This window comes from Grampus griseus, assembly GCF_964374135.1.
Source record: "Grampus griseus genome assembly, chromosome: 9".
Classification (NCBI taxonomy): Eukaryota; Metazoa; Chordata; class Mammalia; order Artiodactyla; family Delphinidae; genus Grampus; species Grampus griseus.
In genome coordinates, this window is record NC_139003.1 from 37,057,940 (window position 1) to 37,082,800 (window position 24,861).

Sequence of the window (24,861 nt, forward strand, 5' to 3'; positions counted from 1 at the left end):
TCAAATTGTCGACAGTAGTTTTAGAAATGGGATCCTTTAAATCACTGTTTAAATCCCATGTGTAAAAAGCAAGCAATGGAAGTTGCATCTGACAGGCCTCTGGCACAGTTATGAGACTGATGGTAGGACTGTTGTCCGTAAAGACCTAACATGATGCAGAAACTGACTGGCATTGACTGTCGCGGCATTTTGTGATCTCCTGACGGAAATGCATTCATGCAGGAAAGCCTAAGAGAACAGCCTGGAAAGTTTCCTGAGGTGGCCTGACCTAGCTTAGGGACCCAGTCTGCCTGAGCATCTTCTGTTAACTATTGTCGAAAATGACTGTCTACAGCACTGTTTACTTGGTGGCATGTTATTCAGTGGCTCTTGCAACCATTCATTATTTCCTTCAGTTGCTATAAATAGCTGGTATTTCCTCTTTAACAAAAAAGAAAAAAATTTCATCCCACTGGGAAGCAAATTGATGGGTAAATCTAATATAAAAAGCATATTTTAGAACAGAATGCAGCCAGCTGCTAAAAGAATTCCTCAGCTTGGTCTCTGAGCCGCATCATTGAGAAATGGAAAAATATTAAGCAACATGACACTTCACTGGCTGAATAATTGTCTGGGGTGTGCTGTGCTCATGCAGCTCTTGTCTGGCTTTAATGATGAAAATGAGCTTTCTGTGGAATAAGTTTCACTTCTGTCCCTTTCTCATACCACGTTATGGCGAGGTTCATGCTGACCAGGGAATCATCCTCCTAGACACATGTCTGCAGTGCCCAAGACTGCAAGAGATTTTTTTTAAAGCACTTTCTTCTTTTTCTTCTCTCATTTTTTCTTCTTTGGCTTTTGAGTCTTTCAAATTAGATGGAGAAGGGAAGGATGTGTGTATTAACTTAAACAGCTGAAAGCAACTTTACAACTCAATGGAATGTTTTACATTGGCAAACATAACAGCCATTGTTTTGTTTTCCTTTGTTATTTTTTAGAATTTTGACTTGTCAGTTAATTCTCACTGGTGGCTCTGATGAAAACTTGAGCTGAGTTTTCAATAAGAAAATATATGTGAACAGCATTTCTGATCCCAGTGTTATATTGACAGTCTGCTAGGATGATGGGGTTTTTTGTTTGTTTTCCTTTTGTTTTTCTAGACTTGTCCTTCAGAGTTAGTATTGTGAATAGGGGTCAGGATGGGTGAAGCACGTGTTTATACCTACAGGACCTTCATTAACTTAGTTACTGCCTTTCTGCAGAATGAATTATCTGTGGTCCTGACACTAACAGGAACGTACACAAAACTCTTCTTGAGGATCACAGAATGTCATCAATGCCAAACTCTATTTGGGATGGGAAAACCATGTAAACAGAGATTCTCCCCTTGGTCTGGCTTTTGCATGGGCTGGTCTCGGGAATGTCACCTGGTATAAGGAGACTACCTGCCCATGTGCTTTCGGCCTGTCATGAAGTCCTCCGAACCCTTCCTGTTGCTAAGGGTCAGTCATTCAGCACTTTATTTCTTAGAGTACCCAGTTTCCAAAGAAGAAACGTTACCCTCTGTGAAGCTCCATCACTGCCACCTACGAACCAAATAACTCTACAGAAAGTTCCATGGTCTGGCCTCTGAGCCCATGAGAGGGAGGGCAGTGAAAATGTTTCAGTCAATGCTCTCCAGTTGAAATACAGTGCGAGCCACAAATGTAATTTTAACTTTTCTAGTAACCATTTTTAAAAAAGTAGGAAGAAAGAGATGAAATTAATTTTAACAATATATTTTATTTAACCCAATGCATCCAAAATATCGTTTTAATAGGTAATCCATATAAAAAATTCATAATGAGTTATTTTACACTATTTCAACCTAAGTCTTTGAAGGCTGGTAACTACTATACATTACAGCACATCTCTTTCCAGCCAAGTCACATTTCAAGGACTCAGTTGCCACATGTGGCAGTCGTTATGGGATTGGACAGCCAAGCTTTAAATGTCTTAACAGACTGTACAAAGCAGAGCTCGAGCCGTTGCTGAATATCAGGAAGGACTAAGTTTCCATCCACCAGACGCTTTGGAACAAAGCTGGCTGATGTGTCAGGAATGTCATGGGAGGTGAGGCGGTGTCCTCCTCCCACCCTAAGGGTCCATTCTTATTCTGAGTTGATGCTTCTTTCTAGGCAATCATCATGGTCTCCCTACTTTATCTTCCCTACCTGTACCCTCTCTCCTGGAGACTTGTTGTCACATATCAACTGGTAAAACTATCCCTCTTTGTTAAGGAACACTTAATTAATACCTTCCATTGCATTCACTTTTAATACATCTTGGCAGTTCCTAATCCTAAAAAGAATTAAGGAAAAGTGGTGGACTGATAGGGGAGGGAAGGGTTGAGATTTGGAGGCTAGAGGCTCACACTGAAAACGATGAACAGAGCCTATGTTTCAAATGGTTGCCAGCAGTAGTAGCTGTGATAGTGATTTCCAGATTTGTTTAAGTTTATTTTACAAGTATTTTCCAGAGTAAGCCTCCTTTTCCTTTGGTCTTTAGGCAGTAGTTCAAATAAGTCAAATTTCTATTTGGTTAAAGTTGACTAGATAGTGATTTATAAGACTGGGGTAAGAAGAATGTTGTAGAGATGTTTGCCTCCCATTTAAGAAGATATATAATTTTACTCTTTTAAATATATATATTATTATTATTATTTACCACTTACTGATAGAGACATGTACATCACCAGATGGAATTGCCTCAAATAATCCTTCTTTTGGAGAAAGCAAGTGGGACCCTGCTTTATTTGATGTTCCCTAAAAATATATCGTAAATCTAACCAAAGGTCACCACGCCCCAGTCCAAGTCACTGGACCTCCATATCATATAGGTGCAACTACTCTGCTTAGATCTGAACCCCTGATCATGTCACCAAGGAGTGGTGGTCTTTCACCCAAGGAATGCCACAGTGACCAAAGAGAGGGGGAGGCGTGTCACCCTGAGGTTGGATCCCAGCCCCAGATCACATTGGGGAAGAGGCTGCTGCCCCCAAATTATAAAGTTTACATGCCCCACTTGCCCAAGGGTGTAGGGTTTCCCCAACAGACACTACCAGAAATGCATGCGTTGTCCTAGAGTATGAAGGGCAGCCCATCCCTGCTCCTGTCTTTGTGCACCACTGCCTGGAAAGTCCTTCATGGCTGCTGTTGTATCATTTGCTTGATAGTCATAAACATAAATTAAAAAGCTACCCCCTCGAAAGCTTAACATCTCAGAGTATTCTTTTAAAATAAAGCAAAACAAAAACGAGAACAGATATGTTTTACTGAAGTGTACTCTATGTGAGAAATCCAAGGTTAATTTTTCATCCCATGCATAAGTTTTCCCTGTGTGTGGTCTGCCTTGATTTCCTGTTACTTGTGAATCTTGCCCCTATCCCTTACCCTGCCCCTCCCCCCCTCCACCGCTGCCCTGAAGGTATCCTGAAGTAGTAGAAGCCTAGGTGTGAATGGCATATTATATTAGTTTCCTATGGCTACTGTAACAAATCGTCACAAATGGGGTGGCTTAAAACAATGCAAATGTACTATTTTACAGTTCCGGAGATGAGAAGTTTGCATGAGTCTCACTGGGCTAATATCAGGGTGTCAGCAGGGCTGCATTTCTTCTGATGCATTCTCTAAAGGAGAATGCATTTTCTTGTCTTTGCCAGCTTCTGGAGACTCCCTGTACTCTTTGGCTTATGGCCCAACATCATTCAACCTCTGCTTCTCTCATCATATCCCCTTCTCTGACCCTGACCTTCTGCCTCCCTCTTATAAGGACCTTTGTAATTATATTGAGTCCACCCTGATAATCAAAGAAAATCTCCCCATCTCAAGATTGTCAGCTTAATCACATCTGTGAAGTCCCTTTTGCCGTGTAAAGTAATCTATTCACAGGTTCCCAGGATTAGGACCTGGACATCTTTGGGGAGGTAACGGGGTGCCTGCTACACACATGAAGGGCCATCCAGCTCAACCATGTGTCCAGTGCCTGAATGTCCTCCTGAGGTCCCTGAGGATGGTTTTCCGGCTTGTACTTGAGTATTAATAATGGCCAAGATCACACCATCACATCTTACATCTTCTCTCAAAATGACCTCTTTCATGTTGAACTCGTCTCCCTCTACCTTCTATCCATTGGGTTGAGTTTCTCTGCTTGTAACCTCAACATTTTAAAATTCAGTTAACTCTCGTCTCCCTCATCTCTCCTCTGATGGGTCCCTTCTCCATATCATTTATGGTCTGGATGATACCGTTTCTGTCTGTCTCTGTCCTAGAAATGAAATCAGTGCTTCATAATTGGTCTGACCAGTCAGGGTGGGACTGTTACCTTCCTTGCTCAAGGCACTAGTCTTTTGGAGACAAAGGCTGAATTGCACTAGCTTATTTGATGGATGTTCTCATCCTATTGAATTACATTTTCATGGGTAAAGCAGAGATACGGATAGTACATTGGGCATGATTCTTAATCTCTATAGTTCAGTTTCCTCATCTGTAAAATGGAAATAATAGGGCCTTTCTATAAGGTTAATATGAGGATTTAATGAGATATTCTACTTGTAGCACTTGGCTATAAGTACCTGACTACTGTCTATCTGCTACTATCTACTACTAAACATCATCGTCATCATCATCATCATCTAAGTTCACAAAAACCCGGAGTCTTTTATGTATGTTCTTTTGTTTTTAAGAAGGACAGGAACTTTTCTTTTCCAGTTCCAAAAATAACAGCAAATATCTAGCACAGAAAAGGCACTGGACTAGCCCCTGTGGCTGGGGACAGTGGTTTACTTGACGTGATGAGCATGTCCTCTATGCCTTTATCCAGTTCATTCATAGGACAGAATCAAGGATCAGGTTTTCAGCTACTGATAAAAACCTCTTGCCTGTTGAGATCAAGCCATAAATCAACCTCATTTGATTGTAGTCACTGAACTCTTTTTGAGTTTGTTCCTATTGCTGTGGCCTTATGTCTATCTCGTCTACAGTGATGTTTTGAGAAGCCTTCACATGTGTAAAGGCTTCCCAGTCAGTGGGCCTGTGAAACAGAGAGAAGTGTCAAGCACATCAAATTTACAGAGCAATAAATTTAAGATGTGCAAGATATTAATAAACATTGTCAGGCAAGTAGCTTTTCACGATTGGTGCTATGACTCCATTTCATACTTAGTTTATGATTTCTCTCCTAATTACCCAAGGTGCTTTCTTAACACCATTTGGGCTTATTAGTTTTCTCCAGAGCCAACCTCAAGTGTATTGACTTTAATTAGCACTTGTTTCAACTTTATCCTTCTGCGTATTTTGGCAAAATGTGGCACCTTGCAGTATTAGAACATAACAAGCTGCAGATTCCTGGGGGGACACAGGCAGAATGGCATTCAGGAGAAATGTTCTTGTCATGTATTCTCTTTTCAAAGAAATCTTATTTTAGTCTAAAAGTTTTGCAAAAGATAAAGAGGGTTACAGGGACAGGGACAGTGACAGTTAAAGAACAGAAAACTAAAACATATGTATAAGGTGTTTTAATTTATGAGTGTGTTACAGTCCAGAACTTCTTTTGTAAGTCACAGAAACAGCAAGCATGACATAATAGTCTCGGCCCTCCTACTGCCTCTCCCATCCCTACCTCTCTGCCTTTACCCCTTCCCCACTTTCATAACACAGAAACTTGAGGCCCCAGGGTTTATCTTACCCTGTCTAGACTAATGTCACAGAAAATAGACGGTAGCAGAGAAAGACTTGAATCCAGATCTCCTTATTCCAGTCTTCCTGTGACCCTACCTTTTTTTAGGCTTATTTGAATTCAGAAGAGAGAGAAGAATCCAGCAAAGTTATAAGCTAAACCAGCTCTAGGGGTCCATTTGGGAAGCAAAGGCCATTTTTAACTTTGGTCCCCTTGGAACACACCATAGCTTCCACAGATGTCTCATCCTCTTAGTGAGGGCCTCTCTCATGTGACACCCCCTCTCCTCCATTCAACACCCCATCTCCTCTTACTTTTATCCATGGCACTTAGCATTATTCAGTGTGCTCTGTGTTTTACTTCTTTGTTCAAGACCTACTCCTACTAGAATCCCTCCACAGGGAAGCCATTTTTGCTTTGTTCACTGCTGAATGTACTGGGCCTAGAATAATATCTGGCACATAGTAGGTGCTCACGGTATATTTGCTGAATGAATACATGAAGAAAGAATTTCCTGGCACTGGCAGTATGTTACTGTCCCCCCACCCCTGTTCTTCTGTAGGGCCAGCCTGCACACAGAGGGGGGGGAGACAGGTTGCCTTGCAAACCTCCCTCACCACCCCCGCTCCCCACCCCCCGTCTTTGCTTAAGTCAGAGTTGCTGGTCCTTCCAACAGCTGAGAGTTGGAAGTCCCCCTCCCAAGAAACATTTCCTCTCCATTTTGCGTGACAGTTAATCCCCATGTAGCTTGGACAAGCTAATCACTCATTACGAGAAATTTCTAAGGTAAAAACTCCTGTAGCTGTACTTCCCATTAATCAGTGTGTGTTTTATAGTCTGTGTGTAAGCACGGCCACTCATCATGTGTCACCTCCTCCAAGAAGCAAAGGAATTTTACTACTGTTAACTAACATCTTTTGCTCTGAAGTACCTTGATTTTTGTGTTGTGTTTTTACCTGCCGAGTCTGTTCGCGGGAAAACTATTGTCAAGAATTTCCTCTCGGATTGTTGAAATAGCACGTGTGCAGACCATTAGCGTTGCAGACCTGTTTTGAGTTGAAATTGATGGCTTCAGAGGACAAAGTTTGTGAGCTTATTTATTCTATAATGTAGTTGTTAAAATAAATAGCATTGAGAATGTGTGTTATGTATGTATGAATACATATATATAAAATGATAACTTTATAGTAATTAGATGAATTGAGTTATAAAAAAACTAGAAAACTTGTAAAATTTACTGGACCATTTTCTCTTAAAATTTTTTTTTAATGGATATGGTTAAAACAAAAAACCTTCAAAGCATACACATATACTTTTACATGTGTTGAAATACGTTGCTTTTCTCCTAGAATTCCAAGTTCATTGCCTTTCCAGGTTGATTTGTATGAGTTGTGTGAGAGTACTGAGAAATTCATAAGACAGAGACCACTGTATTAGTTGTTTCCACTAATGTATTCCTTATATACTCTTTGTAAAGGGTGGGTGAGACGTCATCCCTTTTAGAACTTATTCAGTTTCTCTCTTTTATGGCCCATCTGTTTCCTGTTCCGCCAAAGTCATTTGCAAATGATGTTCTCATTAAAAGTTGGTCTTTATGTAGGAAGGTGACCAGGCACACCTGTATTCCTCCATGTTTTTGAAAGCTAGGGTACTTTCTTAGAAACACTTTGGTCAGGAAGTTTGAGAAATTTCCCAGGTGTGGGCATATTTGTATGGTTATTGTTCCTTCCGGTGATTTACTTTCTTAAAGAGAGATTTTTTATTAGCAAAAAGATATATTGCGTTTGGGCCTTCAAATGTTGGAAAGCTATGTTAAGTAAACTCAACCTTGCCAACCTCACCAACATTTACCTTCAAAGACTTTCTAGCCACACTTGGTTTACTTACTTCTCATGTCCGTATCCACTCACTGCTTACCCCTAATTTAATTCTCAAAGGAGAGATCAAAGCGTGCTGCCGAGCGTGTTCGCCTCACGCTGCTAGCTGGCATTATATTCTGTTTTTTTCTTGCAGGAATAAGAAAGGGGGGCAAGATGAAACAGCATTCAAGTTTATAAATAGCTAACGGAGAAACAAAAATAGATGATATATGTGTACATAGACTATGTCAGTTTGAATCCGGGGCCCTTCTCATTTGTTTTATAGCTTGATGGCAAGAAATATTAAGCCAAGTGTGTCTGTATGACTGACTTATTCTACATCTGTTCATAAACACTACTCTGGATTCTTCCAGTAGTGAGGTCATTTCATCCACGAATTTTGGGAAAGATTTAAATTGTAACTGTACCCTTCGCAGTCCGATCATTTTCTTCCACTTAGGTATTTCTTCTTCTCTAAATGCTGTGACTATAACGTATTAAGACTAGTTTCTTTGAGCCACCCCTGCTAGGCTGTCATTTTGTAATCGCACCTCATAAATGAAATGAGGGAAATATTGAAAAATGGTGAAATTTGACAACACCTTCCTACCCAGGCCCAGTACTGTCCTTCCTAAATGTGCATCTTCTAACTATTGCTAACTCAGACTAGCAACTCTATTGCTAACTCAGACTAGCAACTCTATTGCTAACTCAGGCTAGCAACTCTATTGCTAACTCAGACTAGCAACTCTATTGCTAACTCAGACTAGCAACTCTATTGCTAACTCAGGCTAGCAACTCTATTGCTAACTCAGGCTAGCAACTCTATTGCTAACTCAGGCTAGCAACTCTATTGCTAACTCAGGCTAGCAACTCTATTGCTAACTCAGGCTAGCAACTCTATTGCTAACTCAGGCTAGCAACTCTATTGCTAACTCAGGCTAGCAACTCTATTGCTAACTCAGACTAGCAACTCTATTGCTAACTCAGACTAGCAACTCTATTGCTAACTCAGGCTAGCAGAAGCTGGCCTTTGCTTTTCTTGGATGTTGGTAGTAAGGGTGGGGACCTTTTTATAAAAGTATAAATATTGTATATTTTACTTTTATATGTATGCTATAACACTATTTTTATGAACTGAAGTTTTTCTTGATAGAGTACTTTATTACACTTTTTACTATATATAACATGGTTTCAATTTTCCTCTCCTACTAGGTGAAATGCGGAATGATTTATACATCACTATAGAAAGGGGAGAATTTGAGAAAGGAGGAAAGAGTGTGGCCAGAAATGTGGAAGTTACGATGTTCATTGTAGAGAGTAGCGGCCAGACCTTGAAGGTACGTTAATGCTGGATTCTTTTTGGTAAAACAATTCCACATCCTTGCTTTGGGTTCATCTTTAATGCGATCAGCTAATTTCTGATTTGCATTATTTCCAATCTTATTTTTCTTTTCCACCCCTGTGTAGTTTTTTCTTAAATTATGAAAATGCCTTTTAGAAAAGAAAGTAGAAAAAAAAAAAAAAGGCTTTTACAGTTTGTTTGTGTCAGCCATGTCCTCCTAACAGCTATTCCTTAAATGCAGCATTTTTATGCCATTTCATTTTTCCCCTTTCATCTGTCATAGTTTTGAAGATGCATACTTTTGCTTTTGGCAATTGGTAAAACAAAGCAAAAATCATAGGTCATCCTATGTATTTTCATTTTAACCAAAATAGGGCATGAGGATTAAGCTCTTACTAATTGGGGTTATAATATCAGGTTCCTTTATGGAAGAAGTGTTTCATGTGAGCCCGGGGCGTAGTGAGTTTTACAAGAAGGCACAGAACAGGCTTTTGGCTGTAGCAGGTTGAGAATTTCATCATGTCGTTGACTCCAAATTGGGCACACAGTGGCCCATCTCACTCATGTCACTGAGGTCCTCCCTTAGCCGAGTAGACCCTGGGAGACCAGCCTCAGGATGAAACAGACACAGCCTGTCAGCAGAAGCAAGTGTAGAAACAGGCCCGTAAAGAACTGAGGAGATAATTTCACCTGAAATGCTATTTGGGGAGCAGGCAGATACAGCAGAGCAATTGCTCTGCTCCTCCCCACATCATCTTGAAATGAAGCTGTCTTTAACCTGCATATTTCCTTTATTAGGATTTTATCTCCTTTGGCTCTGGAGAGCCACCAGCTAGCGAGTACCACTCCTTTGTGCTTTATCATAACAACAGTCCCAGGTGGTCTGAGCTACTGAAACTTCCTATCCCTGTGGATAAATTCAGGGGAGCGCACATCCGCTTCGAGTTCCGGCATTGTTCCAGTAAGTGTCTGGCAGGATTGTCTCCATGGCTTTGTTGTGCTGGGTAGTCTGCTAACTGAGCTGAAACAACAGTGTGGGCTAATCTGTAGAAAGTGTGTGACAAACCAGAGACCTGCACAAGAGAGAAACGAAGGTGAGTGAACTCCTGGGAAGTGAACGGGCTCACTTCTCGAAGAACCAATAACCTCTGTGGAAACATAGATGCAAGAGGGGAAGGAAACAGAATACCTATGGAAATCTACAGGGTTCTTCTTAAGTTGGTCACTTTCATAAAACCCAGTCCATCACTCTCACAGTCTGGAAAGACTAGATAGAAAGAGAAGATGCAGCAGTAAAGACCTGACTGGCTCAGGTGGTTTTAGGCAGTCCTGACCCATCTGCTGTCTCTCCAGCCAAGAGCTGATCCAGCTCTCAGACAACTCAGGGGAACCCTCGGGGACTTTCCTAGGCATGTGAAGTCACTAGAAAAGCCTCTGATTGGCTCCAATTCATATTGATTTGCATATATCTACATCACCATGCATCCTCAAACAGTATTCAAATGAGGATCAAGTAATGTCAACTCAAACAGGTCTTAGAGATGATGTGAAGTAATTTCCCCATTTTATAGATCTAAAAAACCCAAGACGTACAGACGTTACAGGATTTATTCATGTGGACATTACTTATCCATAAAGTTATCATTTCCTGTTGTCTCTATTTTAATTCTTTTGCATTCATTACCACCCTCTGAAGCCCCCACTCCCTGCCTCCACCAGCCCCCAGTCTAGGGATAGTCTGGTTTTCCCTGTGCCCCAGAAGTGTGCACTTCTGGTAGTGTACATTGTGACCAGAGAAGGTTCTGGTGAATCTTGCTTCAAGAGCAGTATAATAATCAAGAGAGGGACTTCCCTGGTGGCACAGTGGTTAAGAATCCACCTGCCAATGCAGGGGACGTGGGTTCGAGCCCTGGTCTGGGAAGATCCCACATGCCGTGGAGCAACTAAGCCTGTGCGCCACAACTACTGAAGCCCGCACGCCTAGAGCCCATGCTCCACAACAAGAGAAGCCACTGCAATGAGAAACCCACGCACTGCAACAAAGAGTAGCCCCCTCTTGCTGCAACTAGAGAAAGCCCATGTGCAGCAACAAAGACCCAACACGGCCATAAATAAATAAATAAATAGATAGATAGATAAATAAATAAATAAAATCAAGAGATAGAGAAGAACCACATTATTGGGGAAGCAGCAGGCTCCTCTCCAGTCTGAAAGGAATGGAGGCATTGCCAGTAGATATGTGCCTGTTACATCGCCTGAGTGCTATGTAACTCGCCCAAGATTCAGGGAGAGGAGAAGGACTTTGTCTTGTTGTTGGGACTTTGGAATGTTTTGGAATTAGCTCAGAAGCTCCACAAGTTATGCTTTTGTGGATGTTTCAGAATATAGGGAGATGGCTAGCAGGGTCTTACCATTCTTCCAAATTCCTGGAAGAGTTTCATGGGTAGGATTTAAAGTGAGAAAAAATAAAGGACTTTCCATGGTGCCACACCATTCCTTCCACCAATCTTTGTTATAAATTCTCACTTGGGCCTAAGATGAGCTTTGAGCTTTAAGGAAGAAGAAGAGGAAAATAAAAGTGAAATGGGAGAAAAAGGAGGAAGAACATTTGGAGAAAGTTACTATAACTCAGAACTTGGAAACTGGACTAAAGGTGATTTTCAGTAGAACCTGTTAGATCTCTGCCATCTTGTCCTTGTACTTCAAACCTTGTCCACAGGGTTTTGTTTTGTTTTGTTTTTAATGTTTGTTGTTAAAATTCAGAAGAAACAGCAACATGTAAAGAAGAAAGAAAGTCCCTACAAACAATCAGTGTAGTCATTTTATCACATGAACTTCCAAGTGTTCTTTGTGTGTGCATGTATTTATTTTAAAATATTTGTTCATGAAACAAATATTTATTAAATACCTGCTGTATGTCAACCATTTTACTGGGCGTTGGAAATACGTCAGTGAACACAACAAAATACCTCCTCTCATAGATCTTTCACTCTAAAGAGGGAAGACAGACAACACTTGAGCAAATAAATCTATAATATATCGAGTAGGGTTAAATACAGTGAAGAAGACTAAACTGGAGTCAGGTGCTAGAACGCAGTGGTGCTATGTTGCTGTTTTACATAGGGCAGTCAGGATAGAGCTCTCTGATAAAGAGGTGTGTCAACAACAACATAAAAGAAGTGAAGGTGTGAGCCTTTGGGTATCTGGGGAAAAAATATTTCAGGCATATAGAACCGTAAGTATAAAACACTTGAGGTTGAAACATGGTTGGCATGAAACATGGTTGGCACTGTCAAGGAATAACAAGGAGGCCAGAATGAGCACGTGAGAGAGTTTGGAGGTGAGAACCAGAGAGGTAGCAGGGCAGCCAGATCCCCTGTTGTCTTTTAGGTCATGGGAAGGACTTTGGACTTTATTTGGAGTGAGAAGAGGCATTAGAGGCTTTAGTTTGGAGATAAGTCTGGCTGCTATATGGATGATAGATTGTAGGTGGGCCAGATGGGAACAGGCCATTTAGGGGGCTTATGCAGTCCTCAAAGTAAGAGATTTAAATGGTTTGATTCTTGTCTACAGATTTATTGACAGATTGGATGTGAAAGAAGGAGAAAATTCAAGGTTGACCCCAAGATTTTGGCCTCATTATGAAGTGGTCATTTAATGAAGTGGGGAAGACAACAGGAAGAATCTGTTTGGAGAGCAAAAATCAAACATTCCATTTTAAATATGTTAAGGCTGAGAAGTCTATTAGACGTTCAACGTATCAAGTAGGCAGTTGAATGAGATCCAAGCTGAAGACTTACACTTGACAATGAGAACATATAGTTCAGTGGTGTGCTGTAAATATTTAACCAGCACTCAGGGTGATGGAGAGGGGAGGGGAAGCCCTAAATTACAGCATTTGCTGATTCCATGGGGTAAATACTCCCACCATGGTCAATTTCAAGCTGCCAACATGACGTCACTGATCTTGGAGTTGGGGAAAGATGTACACTGCCAGCTCTTGTGAGCCAGTACAGGCCAGCTCCAGCACATCACAGATGTCGAAGATTTTCAAAGCCATGAGACTGGTGAGATGTCTAAGTAAGTTTAGATAGCAAGGGAAGTCCAAGGATGGATCCCTGGGGCACTGACACCTTTAGATTTGGGGAGAATGTAAAGTAGCCATTATGTGGATTAAGAAGGAATAGCCAGTGAGGTTGAAGGAGAATCGAGGAAGAATAGAATCCAGGAGACTAAATGAAGAAAGTTTTTCAAGAGGGAATTGATCAGATGTGTCAGGTGCCAGTGATAAATAAGATAAGGACAGAGAAATTATCACCTGATTTGGCATCATGGAGGTCACTGAACCTGACAAGTTGTTCTAGTAGATTTGTGCTGTTGAAAGCCTGGCTGGAGTGAGTCAAAGAATAAGCTGGAGAAAAGGAAGGGCAGGCAGTGAGTATAGACAAATCTTTTGAGAAACTTTGCTATAAAGAATACAGGTGAGCAGAGAAATGGGATAGTAGCTATAAAAAAAAGTGGGTCACCAGAAATTGGTTTTTTGGTGGTGTTCTTTTTTAAGATGAAGCATTTAAAGCATGTTTGTTAGAGAGAAATCATTCAGTAGAGAGGAGAAACTGATGTAGAAGAGTGGGGACAGCTGTAGGAGCAGTGTCCTTGAGTTGGGGAAGGAGCAGGGGACCCGGTGCGCAAGGTTAAGAATTCGCCTTGGGTAAGAGCAGTTTAGACCTAGTACAGGAAGACAGATGCAGGTGGGTAATAGGTGGATGCTAGGGCATGTGGGAATTCTCTCTACATGAGCTGAAAGTGAGGGAAGTGTCGAGGTATTGGAGGCTTGAGAGGAGAGGAGACTGGATGAAATTATTGTCTGGAAAAGTAGAAGAGTGAGTTTATTAGGTAAATGTAGGAAGTTTGCCTATCCCGGGGTGCTTCTGTGGTTAGTGCACATTAATTAAACTTAGATTAGTGTAGGCATGGAATGAGCCACAAATTGGATTTTACAAGGGTGCAGTGTTATTAGTGGAAGTGTGGAGGGGGGAGGGGTTGAGGGTATTTTCAAGGAAGTGATTAGAATGATGGACCACAGAAATGGGAAGTTGGAGTGGAGGGGATGGAGGGATGGGTCAATAAACTGGGGGTCCCAGGGGGCAGAATTGTTGGAGTTGAGGTACAAGAAAGAATGAATTGAAAAGTTAGGAGGTAGAATCCATGAACTCAGGGTTTTTATTAGTAAAAGGGGATCGTGTTATGCATATTATACATAACAGTCCATTCAGTTTATTAATCCTGATCTAATAGCTCAGGACAAAAGGCCATGCACTTCAAACTTTGTTTGGTGTTTATTTTTATTTTATAGCAGAAGGCAAATAGGGGGAAACTGTTGCTTTGTTCCTTATCTTTGCTAATTTTATGCATCTTGGATTCTTTTTATCTTTCTGAATTGAATACCAAAAACCACACCAAAATGACAGTCAAATCAACTTAGAAAATTATTTGTAAATAAGTCTTCCCTAAATCATAAGTTCCATACCCAGCATGCTCATTGACATAGAAATCTCTTCCCAGAGATCTTTGCTGTGACTTTTGTTTAACTTTAAAGAGTACTGATATTTCCCCAGTTTACCTCTGGGGTTGAAATCAATGATTTAAAAAGAAGAACCGTTGCTATAATCACATTTTCAGGGATGTCCTCGTGCTAGGGGCCTAAGCTAGCCAGCCAGAATTACTACTCTCTGTGCAGGGTTCCATGTCCCTGTGGTTAAATGCCAGAAGCAGCGTGTTTGTTGCTAGAGCCTCTTGTCTAATCCTCAGGATCACCATATCTGACATCTCTAGTGAGGGTCTTACTGCATCCCAAAGCTGGACTTCTCTATCAAGTATAACCTCTACTTACGCACTTGTGTGGGAGAGAATAACTGTCCAGCCCATAATGGCTGCCAGCCCTGCAACTCTTCCCTACACGTCTAAATACAAGGAGAGGGTCCAGTTGAACAAACCAGGTTCTTTCCATGCTTTCTCCATTCTTGGAGAAAAGGAAGGTGTGTGGAAAGAACTGCAGTGGTACTGAAGAGATCTAGAACAGGTTACCTGACATTGTAAGATCTCAATTTCCTTCTCTATAAACAATTGCCAATGACCCTTGACATTTCTAGCTGTTGTAATTCACAATTAGGCCTCTGAAAACCTCATTGCCTCATTTCTGACTTCCAGAATACTACTGCAGTAAGCTCTTATCAAACTATAGAATGCTGTTTATGTCTTTCAGCATGCCTTATTCCAAGGAGGTGGCTTCCGTAGGGCTCTGTGTTTGCACATGTGGCTGTAGGGAGAGTTCTGTCATGGACCAAAGCAGAGCTGAGAGCCTCCCTTTCCAGGAGGAGTAAGCAAAATATTGCATTTCACATTCATTCATTCACTCGTTCATTTGTTTACTGTACATTTACTGAGAACCTACTATGTTCTTGGCATTCTTTGAGAGACCAAGCGTAGAATAACTTAATTAGACAAGAATCCTGCCCTCCATGGTGCTTATGTTCAGGAGTGGAGGGTAGGTTGTGAGGAGAAGAAACAGGAAATCCACAAATTAAAAAAAAAACAAAAAAACACCATAATTTCAGATAGTGAATCCCATGAAGCAAATTAGTCAAGGAGTGTAACTTGCAGATTATAAGGCAGGAATATGGGGTTAGAGGGTGGCTACTGTACATAGAGGTCCCATCATAAAAGCTGCTCTTCATTGTGTAAAAGGAGCTGGCGTGTGTGTGTGTGTCGGGGGGTATATTTCTTGATGATCACGCATCGTCACAGTCTATATATCTGAACACAGTTGTATAAGCATACACTTAAATAATTGACTGATTTTCACAGGGAATTATACTCAGTATCTTGTAATAACCTATAAGGGAAAAGAATCTGAAAAAATATATATATATATGACAATCACTTTGCCGTACACCTGAAACTAACACAACATTGTAAATCAACTATACTTCAATTAATTCAAAAAAATTGACTAATTTTTTTTCCCCTACAGCAAAGGAGAAAGGAGAGAAGAAGTTGTTTGGCTTCTCCTTTGTCCCCCTGATGCAGGAAGATGGTAGGACTCTTCCAGATGGCACTCACGAGCTCATTGTGCATAAGGTAACGTCAGTCAGATGCTGGGGGCAGCTGTGAAAAACAGGGCTGAATTATTAGCTCACTGTCTTATCCTCACTGTGGAAAAGAGAAAAAAATGACTGCAAAGATACTCTTCTGGAAGATTGCTGACAGGGAGAGTGACTTTTGAGAATATTGTCTCTATACTCTGTCATATTCTAACACCTATTTTAAGGATGATTTATTTTTTCATCTTAATTGAAGTGTAGGTATTTGGGTAAGTCTATAGGGTGACATTAAAGTCCTTTCTCTTGCTGTGATAGGATTAGATAAACCTTACAAATAAATTTTTAAATACTCCCAATACCTGCTTTCTTATCTGAAGATCTGTATACCCCCAGAAGCAAATTAAGCAAGGTCAGCTTTACATTTTTCTTGTCTGCTGCTCTCCCTAAGCAAGCAGAGAAATGGCTGTTCTTTGTCATGACAACTTTAGTGGTTGTTACTTTCTATTTTTTGCATCAAGAATTGTCATTAAAAGCATTTGGAATAAAGGATAGTGTAGGAGGCAACAAAAAGAAAACTCACAAAACAAGAGATCCTTAGAAGTTATCAGAGAATACCAGTAATAATGAAGTATAGAATAAAAACACTAGCAACTATGAAAGAGAGAATTAAAGTACATGATCTTCTCCAAAATATTTCTCCTTTGCGTTTCTCTGTTTCTGTAAGCACATGCTATTCCAAGCTCTTGTCAGCTCTCACCTGGGCTAACTAGTCCTGCCGACCTGCACCTTATCTCCCTCTAGTCCTTTTTCCAGCCAGCCAGGGCGACCCATCTAAGGTGCAGATCTCACCAGGCCCCTTTCTGATATAAACCCACTGAAAAGCTCCCCATTGCCAAGAGGGAAAATTGCAGGCTTTTAGCATGTGTCAGGCTGCCTCTTCCCTATTGCTTCACCTCTCAGCACTTCCGGTCGTCTACCTAATGCCATAGCCACATCAGCTCTTTCTGGTTCCTCACCTCCTGCCTGCTGGTTCCCCCTGCTCCACCTGGCACTCCTGGCACACCTGCCGCCCCCTGTCTCCCCGCAGCTGACACCTCCTCATCCACAGAGGCGCACCTTGGCCAGAACCTTTATTCAGGAGAATGGTCCCCACGCCGCAGCCCCCTGCTCCCTGGATTTCCAGCTGGCTAAGTGCGCTCCCATGAGTTCCCTGGATATCTGCACACACCTCTTACCATTGTCCTCATTACATTGTCCCATGATTGTCTGGTGATCCCTTGACTTAACTCTGGTAGATATATGAGCCCTTCAGGAGCAACAGCTGTGTCAGAGGGGTTCTGGCATGCGGCAGATGCGCGGTGAAGATATACTGAATGAATGAAGGAGATTACAAACAAAAACTTTCTTTACCTTTGGATTATTCTAGTAAAATCAGTGTCCCTGCACAACACACCTGGCAGTTTTTGTTTGTGTATGTATATGTATGTGTATATTTCTTGAATCGTTTATTTTCTAATTGTTTGTTCAACACATTGACTGCAAACCGCAGGGCAGGCCCTCTTCTAGTGACTGGGAATATAGTGGCAAACAAAACAGTTAAAGTCCCTCCATTGCTGACACGTACATGCTCTAGACTTCAAAAGTGGCTTAAAGGAGCTCACAGTGTTAAAATACAAAGAAAAAATATTTTAAAACAGAGTAACCACTAAAGCAAACAGAGGAGCTCAATGCACTAGACACCTGAGAATCTAAAATAATCACCTTTAGGTCTGAGGCCCCTTTATGTGATATGGGTAACATGACAGCCAATGTCTTCAGCTACAGTTTTCCAAAAGACATTAATGGTACTTGATATGGATGTTTGTGATCTTGCCTCTGCATACCATTAAATCTTCACACAGAAAAGGCAAGAGCTAAGGTTATCATTAGCTTCCTAATAATATTTAGAAGAATAAATCACTTCTTTATGGCATTTCACCATGTGGGCTCTCTCACCTGTGGGTCAGAGGGTGCTTTTTGGGCAGGTGCTAAGTTTCCAGTCAAGTTCAGGTTGACTTCCTCTAAACTAGTATGAGTAACACCAAGATTCTTACTTGCTAATTAGAGATACCCATATACTTAAAATGCCAGGAGGACAAGTAGCAGAGCTTCCTTCTCCATGTGAGCATTTAGGAGTCCAACTGGTATTGATTCCGAGACAATCATTCTACTCCATTACCAGGGGCCTGTTTTGGTGCCTTTGGCAGAGCCATTTTTCTCAGAAGTAGAGCTTTGAATCATCTCAAGCCCTTCCACAAATTTTCACTGAATCCCAGAATTACAATCCATAAAGCATTATGAAAATTTATTTGAGCGTCAACAATTTAAACGGCAGGTGTTCCCAATGATCTTTCTCCATCACAAAGGAGGCTGAGGATGGTATCTGTAGATCATCTAATTTGAGGCAGACCTACATTGTGTAGATCCATCAGGAAGCATTAGCTCCACAGAAAAACCCTAAGTAGCTGAGTTGTCTTATGATTAGGGTTATTGTTGCTTAAAGAGGTATGGAATACCTGCCAAGCATAACATCTTAAGTTTTTCGTTTAGTTGATGCCATGGTTTTCTTTTTCATAGCACTGAGCCGAGAAGTTCAGTTTCAGCTTAAGGCCACTTGCAGGTTATGATTATAAAACCATATTATGAGCATAATGCTTATCCTTCCTCTGCCATGGCAGGAAGGAGCACAGCCTCCTGATGATTGCAGCCTGGAATTTATTAATTAAAGAAAAATTGAACGAAAAAAACAAAGTTAGGGAGACGAGTGGATTTCAAATTACTGGGTAAAAAAAATGGCCCATTTTATAAGTGGTGTTGAGATGACCACAGTGCGTGTTAGAGGGAAAAATAAAGAGCTGGATCACTACCTTGCTTCTTATACCAAAGCAATTTCCAGATTATATGTAAAAAATAAATCTGTAAGAGCCTACATACTATGAGTGAACATTTTTAGAAAGTTTAGGTACAGAGGGCCTTTCTAATGATGCCTCTCAAATGTTACAAACCAGGTACAAAAAAATGTGTAACTTTGTCTAAATAAAGTTTAAAACCTTTTATTGATAAAATCATCATAATCAAGGCTAAAAGACACACGATAAACTGAAACATGGTTGCAACACAGCTTACCAAGGGGGACTATTCCCAGTTTACCAAAAGTTATCACAAATAAGTTAAAAAGAAAAAATTTGCTAAATGTTACAAACAAGCTATTCAAAAATAATAAATGCAAGAATATAAGATAAACATATGAATAATCAAAGAACTGTAAGTTAAATAAAGAATGGGAAATCTTTTGGCCTATTAGGTTGGTAAAGACTTTTAAAACTGAGAATTGGCAAAGAAGATTAAAGGGAAACGAACACTCTTTTGCATTCATAGAGGGAAATGTGAATAGTATTGTCTTTCTGTAGGACAGTTTGGCAATACAATATTTTAAATGTGTATATCCTTTGGCTCAGCCATTCCACATCTTGGTATTTATTGGGAGAAGATAATCAGATAAGGTAAGCAAACATGATTCAACGATGATCAACACAGATTCCTTAAAATATGGAAAAACTTGAAAGTAAACTAAATTACCAATAACATAGGTCTGGTTAGATACATGAGTTAGTTATATCCATATAATGAATGAAATACTACATAGTTATTGAAATAATGTCTAGTGGAAATTTTTATGTGCATAGAAAAATGTTTATAATATATTGATAAACAGCATTTTATATATGCATACATTTAGTGTAAGACCATTTTTATAAAATTATTTAACTGCATGTCCACATGTATATGTGTACATAGCAATGCTTGGAAGAATGTCCTAAAATATTAACAACGACTTTATTTTTACATTTCTTTCTTTTTTTTCCTTCCTTTTCAGTGGTTCACACCAAAGTTTTCTCTTTTTTTTTTTTTACATCTTTATTGGAGTATAATTGCTTTACAATGGTGTTAGTTTCTGCTGTATAACAAAGTGAATCAGCTGTACATATACATACATCCCCATATCTCCTCCTCTTGCATCTCCCTCCCACCCTCCCTATCCCACCCCTCTAGGTGGACACAAAGCACCGAGCTGATCTCCCTGTGCTATGCAGCTGCTTCCCACTAGCTATCTATTTTACATTTGGTAGTGTATATATGTCCATACCACTCTCTCACTTCATCCCAGCTTACCCTTCCTCCTCCACGTGTCCTCAAGTCCAATTCTATGTCTGCGTCTTTATTCCTGTCCTGCCCCTAGGTTCTTCAGAACGTTTTTTTTGTTTGTTTGTTTTTTTAGATTCCATATGTATGTGTTACCATACAGTATTTGTTTTTCTCTTTCTGACTTACTTCACTCTGTATGGCAGTCTATAGGTCCCTCCACCTCTTTACAAATAACTCAATTTCATATCTTTTTATGGCAGAGTAATATTCTGTTGTATATATGTGCCACATCTTCTTTATCCATTCATCTGTTGATGGACACTTATGTTGCTTCCATGTCCTGGCTATTGTAAATAGAGCTGCAATGAAGATTGTGGTACATGACTCTTTTTGAATTATGGTTTTCTCAGGGTATATACCCAGTAGTGGGATTGCTGGGTCATATGGTAGCTCTGTTTTAGTTTTTTAAGGAACCTCCATACTGTTCTCCATAGTGGCTGTATCAGTTTACATTCCCACCAACAGAGCAAGAGGGTTCCCTTTTCTCCACACCCTCTCCAGCATTTATTGTTTATAGATTTTATGATGATGGCCATTCTGACTGGTGTGAGGTGATACCTCATTGTAGTTTTGATTTGCATTTCCCTAATGATTAGTGATGTTGAACATACATTCATGTGTTTCTTGGCAATCTGTATATCTTCTTTGGAGAAATGTCTATTTAGGTTTTCTGCCGTTTCTGGACTGTGTTGTTTGTCTTTTTGATATTGAGCTGCATGAGCTGCTAGTATATTTTGGAGATTAATCCTTTGTCAGTTGCTTCATTTGCAAATATTTTCTTTCATTCTGAGGGTTGTCTTTTCATCTTATTTATGGTTTCCTTTGCTGTGCAAAAACTTTTAAATTTCATTAGGTTCCATTTGTTTATTTTTGTTTTTATTTCCATTTCTCTAGGAGGTGGATCAAAAAGGATCTTGCTGTGATTGATGTCATACAGTGTTCTGCCTGTGTTTTCCTCTAAGAGTTTGATAGTGTCTGGCCTTACATTTAGGTCTTTAATCCATTTTGAGTTTTTTTGTGTGTATGATGTTAGGGAGTGTTCTAATTTCATTCTTTTACATGTAGCTGTCCAGTTTTCCCAGCACCACTTATTGAAGAGTCTGTCTTTTCTCCATTGTATATTCTTGCCTCCTTTATCAAAGATAAGGTGACTAAGTGTGTGTGAGTTTATCTCTGGGCTTTCTATCCTGTTCCACTGATCTATATTTCTGTTTCTGTGCTGGTACCATACTGTCTTGTTTACTGTAGCTTTATAGTATAGTCTGAAGTCAGGGAGCCTGATTCCTCCAGCTCCGTTTTTCTTTCTCAAGATTGCGTTGGCTATTCGGGGTCTTGTGTTTCCATACAAATTGTGCAATTTTTTTGTTCTAGTTGTGTGAAAAATGCCAGTGGTAGTTTGATAGGAATTGCATTGAATCTGTAGATTGCTTTGGGTAGTATAGTCATTTTCACAGTGTTGATTCTTCCTATCCAAGAACATGGTATATCTCTCCATCTGTTTCTATCATCTTTAATTTCTTTGATCAGTGTCTTGTAGTTTTCTGCATACAGGTCTTTTGTCTCTTTAGGAAGGTTTATTCCTAGGTATTTTATTCTTTTTGTTGCAATGGTAAATGAGAGTGTTTCCTTAATTTCTCTTTCAGATTTTTCATCATTAGTGTATAGGAGTGCAAGAGATTGCTGTGCATTTATTTTGTATTCTGCTACTTTACCAAATTCATTGATTAGCTCTAGTAGTTTTCTGGTAGCATCTTTAGGATTGTCTATGTATAGTATCATGTCATCTGCAAACAGTGACAGTTTTACTTCCTTTCTGATTTGGATTCCTTTTATCTCTTTTTCTACTCTGACTGCTGTGGTTAAAACTTCCAAAACTATGTTGAATAATGGTGGTGAGAGTGGGCAAGGGCAACCTTGTCTTGTTCCTGATCTTAGTGGAAATGGTTTCAGTTTTTCACCATTGAGAATGATATTGGCTGTGGGTTTGTCATATACGGCCTTTATTATGTTGAGGTAAGTTCCCTCTATGACTACTTTCTGGAGGGTTTTTATCATAAATGGGTATTGAATTTTGTGAAAAGCTTTTTCTGCATCTATTGAGATGATCATATGGTTTTTCTCCTTCAATTTGTTAATATGGTGTATCACATTGATTGATTTGCATATATTGAAGAATCCTTGCATTCCTGGGATAAACCCTACTTGATCATAGTGTATGATCCTTTTAATGTGCTGTTGGATTCTGTTTGCTAGTGTTTTGTTGAGGATTTTTGCATCTATGCTCATCAGTGATATTGGCCGGTAGTTTTCTTTGTTTGTGACATCTTTGTCTGGTTTTTGGTATCAGGGTGATGATGGCCTCGTAGAATGAGTTTGGAAGTGTTCCTACCTCTGTTATATTTTTGAAGAGTTTGAGAAGGATAGGTGTTAGCTCTTCTCTAAATGTTTGATAGAATTCGCCTGTGAAGCTATCTGGTCCTGGGCTTTTTTGTTTGTTGGAAGATTTTTAATCACAGTTTCAATTTCAGTGCTTGTGACTGATCTGTTTATATTTTCTGTTTCTTCCTGGTTCAGTCTCAGAAGGTTGTGCTTTTCTACGAATTTGTCCATTTCTTCCAGGTTGTTCCAGGCATATAGTTGCTTGTAGTAATCTCTCATGTCTTTTGTATTTCTGTGGTGTCAGTTGTTACTTCTCCTTTTTCGTTTCTAATTCTATTGATTTGAGTCTTGTCCCTTTTTTTCTTGATGAGTCTGGCTAGGGGTTTATCAATTTTGTTTATCTTCTCAAAGAACCAGCTTTTGGTTTTATTGATCTATGCTATTGTTTCCTTCATTTCTTTTTCATTTATTTCTGATGTGATCTTTATGATTTCTTCCCTTCTGCTAACTTTGGGTTTTTTTGGTTCTTTCTCCTATTGCTTTAGTTGTAAGCTTAGGTTGTTTATTTAAGGTGTTTCTTGTTTCTTGAGGTAGGACTGTATTGTTATAAACGGCCCTCTTTGAACTGCTTTTACTGTATCCCACAGGTTTTGGGTCATCGTGTTTTCATTGTCATTTGTTTCTAGGTATTTTTTGATTCCTCTTTGATTTCTTCAGTGATCTCTTGGTTATTTAGTAGTGTATTATTTAGCCACCATGTGTTTGTATTTTTTACAGCTCTTTTCCTATAATTGATATCCAGTCTCATAGCATTGTGGCCAGAAAAGATACTTGATACGACTTCAATTTTCTTAAATTTACCAAGGCTTGATTTGTGACCCAAGCTAGATCATAGCTTGGGTCACAAATCAAGAATGTTCCATGAGTACTTGAGAAAAAAGTGCATTCTGTTGTTTTGGATGGAATGTCCTATAACTATCAATTAAGTCCATGTTTTTTAATGTATCATTTAAAGCTGTAATTCCTTATTTATTTTCATTTTGGTTGATCTGTCCATTGGTGAAAGTGGGGTGTTAAAGTTCCCTACTATTATTGTGTTACTTTTGATTTCCCCTTTTATCATTGTTAGCATTTGCCTTGTGTATTGAGATGCTCCTGTACTGGGTGCATAAATATTTACAATTTTTATATCTTCTTCTTGGATTGATCCCTTGGTCATTATGTAGTGTTCTTCTTTGTCTCTTGTAATAGTCTTTATTTTAAAATCTATTTTTTCTCATATGAGACCCACTACTCCAGCTTTTTTTTGATTTGCATTTGCATGGAATATCTTTTTCCATCCCCTTACATTCAGTCTGTATGTGTCCCTAGGTCTGAAGTGGGTCTCTTGCAGACAGCATATGTACAGGTCTTGTTTTTGTATCCATTCAGCCAGTCTTTGTCTTTTGGTTGGAGCATTTAATCCATGTACATTTAGGGTAGTTATCGATATGTATGTTCCTATTACCATTTTCTTAATTGTTTTGGGTTTGTTATTGTAAGTCTTTTCCTTCTCTTGTGTTTCTTGCCTAGAGAAGTTCCTTTAACTTTTGTTGTAAAGCTTTTTTGGTGGTGCTGAATTCTCTTAGCTTTTGCTTATCTCTAAAGGTTTTAATTTCTCCATCGAGTCTGAATGAGATCCTTACTGGCTAGAGTAGTCTTGGTTGTAGGTTTTTTCCTTTCATCACTTTAAATATGTCCTGCCACTCCCTTCAGGCTTGCAGACTTTCTCTGAAAGATCAGCTGTTAACCTTCTGGGGATTCCCTTGTATGTTAATTGTTGCTTTTCCCTCGCTGCTTTTAATATTTTTTCTTTGTATTTAATTTTTGATAGTTTGATTAATATGTGTCTTGGGGTGTTTCTCCTTGGATTTATCCTATATGGGACTCTCTGCGCTTCCTGGTCTTGATTGAATATTTCCTTACCCATATTAGGGAAGTTTTCAACTATAATCTCTTCAAGTATTTTCTCAATCCCTTTTTTTCCCTCTACTTCTTCTGGTACCCCTATAATTCAAATGTTGGTGCATTTAATGTTGTGCCAGAGGTCTCCGAGATTGTCCTCAATTATTTTCATTCTCTTTTGTTTATTCTGCTCTGCAGTAGTTATTTCTACTATTTTATCTTCCAGGTCACTTATCCGTTCTTCTGCCTCCATTATTGTGCTATTGATTCCTTCTAGAGAATTTTAATTTCA

General features: G+C 39.6%; 1 protein-coding gene across 1 annotated transcript in view; it reads left to right on the forward strand.

Annotated features, from left to right (window-relative positions):
* Positions 1-24,861, forward strand: part of DOCK4 (dedicator of cytokinesis 4) — a gene marked incomplete at its 5' end in the record, with an annotated part of 331,569 nt that overhangs the window by 151,203 nt on the left and 155,505 nt on the right. The window contains 3 exons of the mRNA XM_082661517.1: positions 8,769-8,893; positions 9,697-9,859; positions 15,932-16,038. Of these exons, the coding sequence (XP_082517643.1) occupies positions 8,769-8,893; positions 9,697-9,859; positions 15,932-16,038 (395 nt within the window). The remainder of the gene's footprint in view (positions 1-8,768; positions 8,894-9,696; positions 9,860-15,931; positions 16,039-24,861) is intronic.